Here is a 14,670-nt window from a genome sequence, read left to right on the forward strand (position 1 = left end):
CAGCCACGGATCGCAAAAAAAAATTCCAGCATTCCATCAATGTGCTCCACAAAATTTACTGAGATAGTTCCTTTAGCCAAAAGAGTATAATATCTTCTGAACAGTTGTTAATCAAATAATTATCAATTCTATGGTGAATTTCTCCATGATGGTTTTGGCACTTCGACACATTAATTAAAATTTTAACGGCTGGAACGATTGTCCCCGTTTCTTACTATCCTTCAGACGATGTCAATTCAGAGAGCGAGCAATGGCCTAGGCTATTCAGCCTGGGAAAAAGGTGGAAATAACTTTCTCAGAGAGGTCGGCATACATGAAGTGGCTTGAAAACTTCAAAAAACATCATATCGTAATTTTCAAATATCTACAAGAATACTAATCCGATTTGCATGATTTTTGCAGAGTAGCTCTTTATTACATAGCGTTGTATAGCCCACATTTTATTGTTTTGATAAATTGACCAAAAACAAAATGCCCGCCAAATACATTTAATATGGAGAATGTCGGTCCCCCAAAGAACATCCGAATATCTTTAAACCAGATCACCAATTATTATTATCGACACATATTCTGAGATTAGAAGAGCTTTTTGAGAACTCATGAAAAAATGGTGCAAAAATGTTTTTTTTTTTCTACTTATAGCGTTACGTATGCACTGGGACAGAGCCTGCTTCTCAGCTTAGTGTTCAATAAGCACTTAAACAGTTATTAACTGAGAGATTTTGTTGTCAGTCGACCATTTTTGCTTCCAAAAATGCAGTCAACCGGATTTAAGAAGGTACCAAGGGAGCAAATGCTCCAATCAAACGAGCCCCGAGAAGTGAAAAAAAGGAAACACAATGCCATGATTTAATTTTTACATTCATGATTTAAAATTTAAAATACAAATCCGATACGAACTCTAGCAGAAGTAAGATAACATGAAATTTTGCTATTTTACAGTTAGATTAACTACTACGATTTTTTCCATACGATTTTAATCTGAATTTTTCAGTTTTAATGGAAACACTTCTACTCGCTAATGAAAACCTTCAAGGTTATATCGGAAAGTTTAAAAATCTTCTCGGGTTAATATACAACAAATTGACACAGCTTTCTGCAAAAATACTGCCAACATTACAGTACTCTACAGTGGATACGAGTACTGACACTGAAGAAGACTGCAAGTGGTAGTCGAAATACGCGTATCTGTCAAAGGTAATTATTTAGGGGCGAAATTAAAAGGTACAAAGTACTCCGTCTTGTTTTAGCTGTTTAATGACTGGTAGTGCCTATAAAACGTCAGAAAGAAATAAGAAATCAGAGTCAAAAACATTCGCCGATTCTCTCAGGCATTACAGCTTATAACTCCTGTAGAGATTCCTATATGAATTTCTAGAAGTTATTCACAATTTTTCTTAGAAGGATTTCTGGAAACATTTCTCAAGGAGTTTTTGGTTCCAATCTTGGATTCCTGAACAGGATTCTCTTGAAGAAATTCATAGAAAAATAAAATGTCGGTCGATTTAAAAAAAATCTGGTTCTCTGTGAAAATCCTGAAGAGCGTTGTTTTTTTTTTCTTTGCGTCGCCGGTTTTGGTTCTATTTTTCATTGTGACGTTGGATGTTTACGTTACGTGAAGCTGAAAGTGGAGTGTGGCTGCTCAGTCAAGGATGAAGTATCAATTGGTGAGCTCGTTTCATGCTTTTATTTGAAATCTGTAAAATTTGTATGACCACATTTAATCGTTCAACGGTGAAATTGCAATATGATTTTTCAACAAACTATGAATGGTTCGTCACGACGAGTGTCGGCATAAACTCTTATTTATAAACTATTTATGTTTTACATATATTTTTTCCCAAAAAACCCCTTTCCTTTTACCTTTGTTTTTGTAATTGAAGAAATGCTTTGGATGATTTGACACTATGAGTGTAGATTTGCAAAAGTTTTACTTCATTCAACAAACTTCGAATGGTTTGCCACTACAAGTGTCGGCATAAAAGTGTTCTGTGATGGTTCAGCCAATCGAGTTTTTATTTTTACTTTTCATATGAGTAAAATATGATAATATATGCTTTCGTCCTTACCGCTGTAAGAATGATGCGTTTAGATATTTGTCCAACCAACATTGAATGGTCCGTCAGTTTAAGTATCGGCATTATTTTCTTCTACTTGGAAGTTATTCATATCCATTGAAAATATTATATTCAAAGGCATGTTTATATCTCACAAATAATTGTTCATCATGGTATAATCGCTTATCAAAGTGAATCCTGTGACCCAACGATCCTCCCAGTAACCTTTGTGGAGATGCAGTGGCAAACACGGTCTCCAAATAGCAAAGGTTACGCACTAACATTTCTTCCTCCAATCCCACCTGACTGCAAGGACGTGGCCGGTGCCGTTATTGATTCTGTATAAATAGAGGCACTGAATTATGCACACTGAAGAAGTTTATGGCCAATCCCAGCCGAACTTCTAGTTGATTCTTTGTGCATATTCACTGACCTCGGTCAATCACGGACTAGAAACCATTGATATGTGTAGTCAGTCTAAGCTAAGCTTAGCTTTAAAAAATCTGATTTTTTTTTTTACATTCGTAAATCAATCGACAAGCACGAAGGCACTGCATGTCCTGAGACGAAAAAAAAAACAACTCCAATAGATCATCAACTTGCGGGATTCGAAAACAGCTTGATCTTGTTGAATAGCTGTGCGTTCACTACTATGACTAGTTGGGTTCCACCTTGGGGAAATCTTTTGAGTTATTGATGGAGGTATTTGATTCCTGGCTGAAATCTCAAAGAAAATATCTGGAGAAAATTCTATAGAAGTCCATTAAAGATACACTAGATGATTTTTTTTTTAGAATTCGTTGGTTAAATTGTATGCAGTAATAAATTAGTTATAACTTTTTGAGAAATTCCTAGTAGATTCTTGTGAACTTTGTATGAAAATTGCTGAAGAAATATCCGGAGTAATTCATGAAGATAACTTTAAAATAATACTAGTTGAATTCCTAAGCGGATATCTTTGAGGAAATCCTTGAAATGATGAGCTTGTCACGCGTTATAAAAATGCAAAAATAATCAATTGGTGAAGAAAATTCCCAATTAATAACTATGGAAGTGTCAATTAAACACTTAGCTTAGGAGCTGGTCTTATACGTATTGGAATGTAACGCCAGCTAATAAAAAAAATATTACTACTTCCGACTACTGTATTATTTTTACGATTCATACGCCACACGCTACGTTAATTATGGTAGCATTGGGTGAGACAATCACTCCATTCTTTCTGTCGTCTTAATTTTTGCATCTTACGCTTGACCTAGTTAGCATGTTTATATATTTAGTATACTTCGAATTGTTTACCCATCATGCAATGGATTAATTCGGAGAAAAAGATCGAAAGAATTGTTTACGTTGCGTCTTGGTCTTTGATAGTTTTTCTAAGGAAAAAATGAATATTTCAGCACTTTGTGTTTTAAACTGGGAACCTATTTAATGTGGATTAAAAGTTTTCATTTGATGTACCTGTTTCCATTTTTTTTTTGAATTATTCTCTTTTAGGCTGGTTCTTAGCAGGTTTATTTGCCTGCTTTAAATTCTTATTCATTTGACTTCCAAATAGAAATATACATTTGTCAAATTTGAACTGCACTTGTCTAGCTCTGCAGAAGAAAAGCTCTTGTGCTAAAGTTATGTGAACATATATTATTCCTATTAGATGTGTAAGACCCAGTTACATCTAATCGCTCACTACGTAAAACAATTAATCTATTCCTGTAATTTGCTAATCTAATTATTCTTTTCCATTCTTCAACTTCCGCAGGTCGTCGGTGGAGCATGTGCTTATCGTGGAAATTACACGTTCTACAAGGGCGTCAAAATCACATTTCCCAGCCGGGACTCTCTGTCGGCAGTTGCATCCACCGCTCCGACGGGTGCGACAAGCGTGTCCGTGTCCTGTCCATCGACATCCTCGTTATCAACCGAGTCGCAACCATCATCCACAGCAGCAACCCCGTTGTCCACAGCGACGGGGACGGTTCCATCGGTGACCGTACCTTCCGGTCAGAGTCACAAAACCGCCAGTCAAAGTAGCAATAGTTCCGACAGTAGCAGCAGCAGTAGCAACAACAATAATAACAGCAAAACGCAAACCAACGCAAACGCAAAGCCAAAACAGACGCAACGAAAATGTGTCAGTGAAAATAACAGCACCGCGACCGGTGTGAATAATTTATGTAATGCCACGCCAGCGGAAAAAGAGTAAGTATTGCGATATGCTCTGGGAATTTAAGGGGAAGTCTCGAATGGGTGACGATGAAGGGTGGGGAAATGGTTTTATAGAGTTTCGAGCGTTCGTTTGGCGGGTGCCTAAGTTGATTGATATGAAGACTTTCCAATGTACAAGAACGAACAAATATATTAAATTGATCATTGATGTTTAACTTATTGATAGACATAGAGCGAAAGCACTAAAGTGAAAACTTCTTCTTCTTGGCATTAACGTCCCCAGTGGGACAGAGCCGGCTTCTCAGCTTAGTGTTCTTATGAGCACTTCCACAGTTACTAACTGAGAGCTTTCTTTGCCTAAATTGCCATTTTCGCATTCGTATATCGTGTGGCAGGTACGATTATACTCTATGCCCAGGGAAGTCAAGGAAATTTCCATTACGAAAAGATCCTGGACCGACCGGGAATCGAACCCAGACACCTTTAGCATGGCTTTGCTTTGTAGCCGCGCACTCTAACCACTCGGCTAAGGCAGGCCCCTACTAAAGTAAAAACATTTATGCTGAAAAAAAAGAAAGCACAGATTTGAACAAATTTGCTGAGGACAAAATTATTCCTAGCTAATACTATTCAATTTTTAATGAATGCTATTAAATCGATTTATTATATTTTAAAAAACTAATACTTCAGTGGTGTTTGGTGTTCTATGCTAACATATTTATGGTCCGGTTTTCAGTGCAGATTCAAATAACTTAGATTAAACTTTTCCATTTGCATATTTGCCATACATGGCAAAATTTCCGGAATATCCAGCTGACTGAAATTTTAGAGTGCGATTTGTGAAGCCAGAGCAAGCATGAGTCTTTTTTCCGGAGTGTCGCAGGATCGGATTTTTTTCCCTCGGTTTGCGCGTTTTGCTGGGCAGTGCTTTGTGAAAGCCCAAGGATTCGTGTTATTTTTTCGCGTCTTCGCAGTGATTTGTTTCTCAGTAAGTGTTAAGTGAAGCTGAAATTAGATTGTGGCTGCTCAGTCAAGGATGAAGAATCTATTGGTGAGCTCGTTTCATGCTTTTGTTTCAAATCTGTAAAAAATGTATGACTGCACATTTTAGCGTTACAACGATGGGACATAAAGATTATTTATTTTTCATTTGTAAGGTTTAATCACCGCATGAGAATGCTTCGTGAAGCCCAAGCAGGACAGTTCGGTTTTGCGTCGTCCGATTGATTTTGCTGACGGATTCGTGCGTTTTCGTTGCCGGAGAATTTTTTTCCCCCTGTTTTGGAGCGTCTTGCTGGGTAGTGCTTCGTGAAGCCCAAGCAGGACAGTTCGGATTTGCGTCGTCCGATTGATTTTGCTGACGGATTCGCGAGTGTTTTCGTCGTCCGATCATTTTTTTTCCTGTTTTTGAGCGTCTTGCTGGGTAGGTATTTGGGAAGGCCCAAGCAAGACGGTTTGTTTTCGGAACGCCAAGAAGTTTTGCTGACAGTGTCAGTTTTGTGTTCAGTCGAGAATGGATTACCAACTGGTGAGTTCGTTTCATGCTTATGATAACACAAATTTACTTGAAAGCGTAACTTTTATGTAATATTAAAACAAACTTTGTATGGTTTGTCACTATAGGTGTCGACATTATGATTTTTTCTTATACAATTTGAATATACATATATTTTTCTCTTTATGACATAAGTAAAAATTATCTTTTGAATTGTTCGACATTGTGAATGTTGACGTATTTTCTAAAACTTCTACCATATCGAGACAAAATGCACAGTAATACTCATATGTAATTTTCAAACAAACTATGTATGGTTCGTCACTACAAGTGTCGGCATTATTCCTGTTTCATATAAGTTAAAATATATACATGCAATTTTCAGTTTTCGTCATTAATAAAAACGTCTTTTGAATTGTTCGACATTATAGATGTTGACGTATTTTTTCCAAAAACTTCTCGAGACAAAAATACAAAACTAGCTTTAAATACAAGTCGTATATTTCCCTTGTCCATGGATCGCATCACCGACCAGAGGTGACTCCCAGATCTTTTCCTCCCTCACTAATAAACACCCTTCCCGTGGTGATTGTGGAGATGCAGAGGTATTCTCGGTCTCTAGAAGCAACAATCATTACACCCTAACATTCCTTCCCCATCCCAACTGACTGTAAGGACTTGGCCGGCGCCGTTATTGATCAATAATATTAGATCTGCTAAAATTGCACTTCGAGAGTAAGCGGAAACTCTCATCCCTTATTCATTTGGATCGTAGTGCAATTCTTACCAGTTCCGATCAATCACGGAGTAGCAACCATTGACATGTACAGTCAGTCTATGCTATGCTATGCTATGCTATAAGGTTTAATCACCGCATGACTTTATTATTATGAAAATTTATTGGCTTTTTTCGGTAAATGCAATACTTTTACCCAGAGTGGAAATGAGTAAGTAATGAAATGACAAGATGGATAGAATCGCAAGCGAGCGACGAAAGAATAGAAGTTGAAAATTTGTTTTAACAGAGGGCCATATGTGTGAACAACACAATCGATATTTCACTCCCAGGGGCCTTGCGTAAAATGTAAGCTACTATAGGAACAGAAATAATAAATAGCCTTCCCTAGCCAAGTGGTTAGAGTCCGCGGCTACAAAACAAAGCCATGCTGAAGGTGTCTGGATTCGATCCCCAGTCGGTCCAGGATCTTTTCGTAATGGAAATTTCCTTGATTTCCCTGGGCATAAAGTATCATCGTACCTGCCACACGATATACGAATGCGGAAATGGCAACTTAGGCAAAGAAAGCTCTTAGTTAATAACTGTGAAAGTGCTCATTAGAACACTATGCTGAGTAGCCGGCTATGTCCCAGTGCGGATGTTAATGGCTTCGCTGACTGTGATTGGCTTTGTTTGACTACTGTAGAATTAATTTCAGATTTTTTCCCAACCCTGCTCACTGGAAACTCTAGTCAGACAGCAATTTCATGTCTTTACGTAACATTGCGCATTTAAAACACGCAACCTTTTTCGACTTTTTGGATAAAAAAGGGACAGGATCCGTTATCAATTTGAGAATTTTCAAAAGCATTTTTTTTTCGTTTAAAATCATGAAAGTTTAAATAAAAATGTGTTCTATTATCCAACCGAAACACAGTGAACAAATTTCCGTCGAAAAGAATCAGATTTGAAGAGAAAAACTGCTCTTGAAGTTTCGATGATGACCCTGATTACGATGACGGATTCTTGAACGTTAGATAACTGTAATGCAGAACTTCATACCAAATATGTTTTCCTGAAATTGCTGCCTAATGATGTTCCCTCGGTAGATTTCGATAGGAATTATTAATAAGTTTGGTTTGAGTGTTGATTTCATGTTAGGAAGTTGATAGTACGCAAAGGGTCCAGGTGTTGTAAATTTTGAATGTTATTTTGAGATATCCAAGTCAGTACTGTGAGTATCGTGGTTTTTAGTTAATATTCGACGATTTTAGATTTTATACCAAAATTACGACAAAGTCTCTATTAGCTTTCTCTATATAATTATTCATCATTGAAAAAAAGAGGCACACTTCTCGTACATGTGCAATTTTAAATTTCTTAGGATAAGAAGGGGCGAGATGGGGAATGGGTAAAGAGAGGTTTCTTCATTTGTTTTGGCAGTTATGTTGACTGCTAATAATAATTGCAAACTAAGAAATCTCAGTCTTCGTGATAGATAGGGATTCAATCAAATATTAGTTATTTACGAGTTAGAGGATTTTTTAGGTCTAGCAAAATATGGTGACAAACAGCCCAGTAAGTATTTTAGAATTTTAAAAAAGCTGTGATTCCCTGAGCTCGAAGAAACTTGAAAGTGCGTGATATTTGACGGGATTCAGCTCACAATTGGCTACAATTCACGATCAAAGCGTTTGTTTCAGTAAGAAACTTGAAAATAAAATACGCCAAAGTAATGAATTAAACCTAATTTTAAGAATGCCTTCCCAGACAACCAGAAGTCGCATGGAAGTTCACGTAATAAAACCTTAATTCATACAAGTTATATCAAACCCGCAAAACAAGGTGGATGAAACCGTTAGATTGATGAGTGTCCTCGCATAACACGCTTTTTTCTGAGTTCATTTGTACATTTTGTTTCGCCCCGCACACTCGTACAAAGTAAGTCGAATCAATCCATAGCAGCTGTCAAATCAACATTTGTTATCATAAGTTAAGTCGCATAAGATCGCAGGTTAGTTCGGTAGAAAATTTATACACTCGCATTGTATGCTATTCTTCATCACATAATATATGCACGTATACCGCCTCCACTTTTGTACGTAGAAGGCCTTTTCGCGACATCTAATAAGTGAAATTTTGCACATACAAAGCCTCCTGATTATTTCGTTATACGTACACTTTGGTTGTCTGGGTTCTCAATAGAACTTTTTTTTCAACAAACTAAGATAACTACTGTTTAACAAAAAGATCCGTTCCTGAATTATCAAAAACTATGAGAAATTCTCATTGTCGTATCATAAATTTTAAAACTTACAATTCTGAGAAAGCTGTGATTTTTTTGGGCTTTTTTATCAACCCTCTTAAGCTGAGTTCTGAGACTGAAGCAATCAGAAAAACAGATGATTTTCTTTTTATTTCTGGTAGTTTGACATACAGGAATGCTCATAATCAATCCATATCATCAAAAAATCATATCATGTGGGCCAAATCATACCAACTTTGACAATCAGTTCGCGGGCCGCACAAAACCTGTCTAGAGGTCGCATGTAGCCGGCGAGCCGCAGATTGGTGACCACTGGCCTTGAGGATGTATCGAACAATCGACATATCTCGATTACTTTTTCAAATCGACGTAAGTAACTTTTATAAGTTTTGGAGGAAATTTATTAGGAAGAAGGTTGTAGCCTTCTAAAACTGTATTACAATGAATCAACTTTTCACCATGTTTTTGCCGTATACATCACTTAAATTTTGCAAACAACCAGCTCGCATTTAAAAAACTAGATAGTTTGTATTATTTCTTACAAAACCTTTATGAAAAAATGTTAAGCCGTTTCATTCATTTACTTTCGACGTGCACCAGTGTAAAATCGACTCAAGTAGTGGTTTGTTTTGATTCGTGTTTAAGTCACTTTGTCTCTCCTTACAACGGAGCGGCGAAAGTAGCGGTTAGATTTCGAAAGTTGAGAATCTTATTTAAGCCGTTTTGTAAATCGGGAAATTAAATGCTTTAAAAGTGAAAAAAATAGTGTGTTTAAAGCGAAACGTGTAGAATTTCGTCTGCGAAACACGTAGGATCGATAAAGTAAGTTTGTTGACTTTTCTGACTTGAGACTGTTTGAATAAGTTTTCGAGATATGTATAACCATTTGCGTTTTGAAGTCATATGCGTACTAATTTTGAGTATTGCATATTTGATCAGAGAAATCAGAGAACAAATATAACAATAGGTGACCCATTTCGCCCCTTGGTTTTAAAAATATAGTTTAAGTGTATGTTCTGTATGTTTATATATGGGAAGATATGGGGATCCTTGCCATCTTGCCCATTCTTACCCTATATTTCTCTAGATGTTGTTTTTAAATTTCAGTACATCTAATCTATTTTTTTCTCTCGTTATCACAGAAATCCAAAGCCGATGGTGCTGGCTCTGGGCGATTGCTTCCCCGTGCGACCATGGTCGGACTCACCAATAGCGTGCCTCGCCGAGCTGCGGATGGTCTGGAAGGATCGAAACGAGCAATGCCTTTTGATTGCCCTTCGGTTATATTTCCTGCCTGAAAACACGCCGTCCGGCCGAAACTGTCATGGAGAGGTAAGTCAAGACAGAAAAAAAAAACATAATTATATAGATTGTTGGGAGTTTCTGCCACAAAAGTTGACGATTTTCATTTGTCTAAGTGCATTCCGCTTGATAGAATGGGGTCAACCATTTAAAACGCATATAAACTCGTCCACAACTAATCACCGTTACGGTCCTCCTGAATGATTAACAGCAGACTACTGGACATAATGATACAGCGCACGTAGACATTCTATTTTGCCATCAGAAGCTTCGTCATATCGACAAACTAGCAGTGAAAATTGCTTATGATGTAGGGGAATGCGGTACAAAATACCACTTTTAGGATTTGTATCGTTTTCTCGATATGTTGACCATTTAAACACTAATTGAATTCATCTGATTCGAGCCATTTTACCCAATCGGTGCGTTTTGAACCATGTTACCATACATATTTAAGCCCACCGAGACTCCACCGGTGCTTGTCTCTCAATCTCGTTGTGTTGGGTGTAGGAGTGAAGGATAACAGGGTGTGTCTATCAGATAATAATGTTCAACGCATTAAAAACAAAGCAAAATAGTTCTTTAGATTTTCGAGATCATTTGACTAACTAATAAAAAAATTTGTTTTCACTAATTTATAGATAATATTATTATTATCATTCAAGTTATCTGATACTTATAAAATATGGTACTAATTTATTCCGTGTTTCAAACGTTTTCTCTCTTGAAGATAAAGGTAGTTAGTGTAATATTTAGCGGCGACCTCGTCAAGGGCAAAAAGTCACAAAAATAAAGCTAAGTAATAATATAATTCTTTACGTCTCCTTGTTGCACCGTGTTAGATGGACCACCCTGTAACGTTTCTTCGCCGCGCATGGATGTATCCATGCCAATGAATGATGGCTTCACTATGGAATCTGTTTGAAAGCTTATTCTCAATACTGATCATCGTTTGAAATTGCTTAATGTGGCTCAGAAATCAGAATATTCTTTTTGTTGTGAACAATCTGGTTACATCAATAACAACAAATCATGTAAGGGACATGTCATAAGAATATGAATTTTCGATCTGTGGTTTAGGAGAATTATCTGTATCGATTTAGCTCTAGCTAATTTCTATTATGAAAGACGTTTTTAAATTATTAGGCAAGTTTTTGATATAGAATCTAAAACTAATTTAGTATATTCTTTTGAGCAATTAAAAATACATATTAGTTCTGCATTATATATCAACATGATATCGATATTAATTACCTTATTTAAATCTTTTTCTATTACAGTTTTTACGATTCTGAATTAATTCTTACCTCAAAAGACTGACGTTTGCAAATTACTATTCGCTATTAATAATTACATCACACCATGTACCAAAGCTCGAGAAAATGCAACAAAATATACCTACTGATGCTTCATCATCTGCTTACCCACTCTCTCTTTCGAGTGTGCTCTGTTTTGAATTTTTTGCCCTTTCATGCTAGTTTGCTCTTCTATCCATGTGGTGATGTGGAGGTAAAGCAGGCAAAAGACGGTTCAAGATGGCACTAATGAGCTGTTAAATGTGACGATTATCACATGATTTGACCTTCCTACTAGCAGCAATTTTTTCGACACATAAAAATTTGTTCGCTAGTAAATAATTATTTTTGGTTATCTGATTTCGGATAAATTCCAGTTTTCCATGGAACATCTCGCTTATCTAGCTATACCCACGTACATATTTCAGACTACATTTAATAGAGTACTTTTATGAGAGTCTGTTGTAAAAATATCAAGCAGTTTTAAGCAACTGTTTAAGAGTAATGAGCACTTTTGTTCTAAACGTAAAATGATTTAAAAACATCGTTTTGCAATTCTCAGATTTCTTGAAGACGAAATAACGAACGAAGAAATTGTATATGAGGAGTGCTGATTCCCAAACATTACGATTTTTTTAGACAACTGAACAAACTTTTATGCATTTTTCCATTTTTTTGTATATTTATATTTGTGCAATAGCCCTAATATAATAGCTTTACGACTGCAGTGTAACTTTAACATAATAATTTTTACATTTGACATTTGTTCAGTATTGCAAAATTCCACAATTTTGCTCGCGCTATAAATAGCTCACATTAAAGAAAAATGTACAAACATAATGTCCTACTGGATTTCTGTGTAAAAAATGCATGCAAATTTCCATTTAGCCCCAACTTCCCCGACAAGCTTCTTCGGCTTTTTCTCCATGTCCCCGGCGAATTGAGTCTTCTTCGAGTGACCGCCGCCGCCTTAACATCGTCGTCATCACCATCATCGACGTTTCCACATCAAATATCTTCACCACCACCATCACCTTAAAAGTTTCGAGCTCCTTTCATATCGCAAAAGTAGAAACACAACAAAAGCAATAATGGGCTGAAAATAGCGGATGAAAAGTTGTTACGAACAAGAAGGAAATCGGAGAGCGCACTGCAAATAACACATCGCGATTTCATGACCGAGCTCTAAATTGAGCGCAGTTTGCGAATACAGGTTTCGGCGTAGATTTTTTACTACTGAACTGATGCATAAAAGGTCACGCACAAATTGTGTCATGCAGAAATTGAAAATTTCGAACGCAATTTTCACTTTATCACTTGAAGTTTGGATTATGCGTAAACGTTGTTTTATTTGAACACCTTTTACGTTTTTTTTTTTCAAAAAGAAAAATTTGTTTATGTTGAGAGTACTATCCTATTAATTATTTTTATTAACGCAAAAAAGAAAGAAAATTTACTTACTCCAACACAACATTTATAGCCAAAATTGAATATTGAAGTAAATTTATTTCCTTCAATTATTTTTGCGTAAGTTAAAGTAATTAACAAATGCACAAGTACTTATCGTAATTATGGTTATCATAATTACCACTACCCAAAAACATTCACATCTGTAGCCTTCAAGTCATGCTCACAAATTTATTCATTTCTAACTTGCGAGGAATAGTGTATGTGATTAGATAACCGGCGCTCACACAGGAGACCACGTATAAAATCAATGTTTGCCGAATTTTAAATAGTAATGATTTTTGCAATTGTTTTTTAAAGTCGATAAAGCAGCAACGGACCTTTTCGAATGTGTTGATAAACCAGAACAAAATGCTGAGTAATCATTTGAATTGAATTGAAACGTTTGACGTTTGTAATTTCAATCAAAAATATAGTTGTTAACAACAAAGGGGTCATGCACAAATTACGCCACGCTCCGAGGGGTGGGAGGTCAAGCCAAGCGTGACAAGCCTTACAAAAATTTCGGAGCACTCATACAAAAAAACGTGACAAAGGGGGGGGGGGAGGTGGTCAAAAAAGTTGAAATTCAGCGTGACATAATTTGTGTAAAGCATATTGTCAAATCAACAATATTTATAGTTATATCCAAAACAACCTCAAAATATAGTTCATTTGACCGGAAACCTCGTTACGAACAAAATATTTCGTTTTCCTAAGTTTGAAATAATTGATAATATTAGTTAAAAACTAGTTTTTATTTGGTGGTGAAAGGGAAATGAATCGAATGGTGCGACCCGGGACTGCGTCGCTGCTTCAGGGGTAAATTATAAACGTGCTCTTGCCACTTCCCGTTTTGTTACTCTCACCCCATGTGTGCTAACGTATCGTCTTCAAGCGCGTGCACGCTTAAAATACTCTTAAAATACTGCACAGACAAATGTTACACAAATTTTTTTCGACCTAATTACGCGTGACGCTTTTTAACTTTTTTACCGATCAATTCGATTGCTCAGAAACTTCTTGAAATTTTTCATTAATTTTTTTTTATTTTATAAAAAAAAGGTAAAAAATGTAGGGGACGAAACCCATCCCGAGGTCGACTTCCTTCAAAAGGGAAGTAAAACCGTTGGTTCTGAGATAAACTAACCCATGGCTTGAAATATTGAGAGGCAAATAAATGTCATTTATATTTTAGTGACAATACAATTGAACATATGTTTTATGACTAAACAATATAAAATATATACAGGTCGGACTGAATTATCCGGAAAATCAATTATCCGGCGACTTTGTTTTTTGATATTCTTGTTTTTCAGTTTTGTTGCATAATTTTGAGATAATTTGGTATTGGAATATACAATATAAATGGTTTTGCAGACAATTTCTTGCTACGCCACTGCACCATATAAATAAAACAACAAAAAAAGATAATATTTAAGTTCTTTTGACGCAGATTTTAATTTTTCTTTTAGTGATTCGATTATCTGGCGGATTCGATACAGCGGAGTGAAAAAAATCGATACTCCGGATGATCCAGTTCGACCTGTATTATATTTTACGTAATTTTATTCGAATTAAAAAAAATATCTTAACCTATAAATTTAACGAACTTTTAAAAGTACACATTTCAATTCTTCCATTCAGGTTATAGGAATGCGAACTCAACTATGCGAACATGTTTTCAAGCGTGTAGCGATACTAGCAAAGCAACAACGAACGAACGAACGACCAGTCAAGATCGCAGAAAGAAGACCTGCTTGTGCACATGACACGCAGGGTGATTTATTTAATATTTATTTTGTTCGCTTTTTTTTCATTTCGCTTGCATTGTACATTTGTTGACTGGTTTTCGTTGGTAATGGGAAGAAATGTTATATTTGTGGATGGAGATAAAGTGTCTTTTGTTTTGATAATGATAGCAT

The 14,670-nt window shown here is 36.2% G+C and overlaps 1 protein-coding gene across 6 annotated transcripts in view; it reads left to right on the forward strand.

The window, feature by feature from the left end:
- The window catches only part of LOC5575335 (AT-rich interactive domain-containing protein 5B), an 88,659-nt gene that overhangs the window by 41,749 nt on the left and 32,240 nt on the right, over positions 1–14,670 (forward strand). For all 6 annotated transcript variants that reach the window (XM_021853808.1, XM_021853805.1, XM_021853806.1 and 3 more), the window contains exons 3-4: positions 3,817–4,256; positions 9,845–10,034. In XM_021853808.1, coding sequence (XP_021709500.1) covers positions 3,817–4,256; positions 9,845–10,034 — 630 coding nt within the window. The remainder of the gene's footprint in view (positions 1–3,816; positions 4,257–9,844; positions 10,035–14,670) is intronic.

This window comes from Aedes aegypti, chromosome 3 (assembly GCF_002204515.2).
Source record: "Aedes aegypti strain LVP_AGWG chromosome 3, AaegL5.0 Primary Assembly, whole genome shotgun sequence".
In the NCBI taxonomy this organism is placed as follows: Eukaryota; Metazoa; Arthropoda; class Insecta; order Diptera; family Culicidae; genus Aedes; species Aedes aegypti.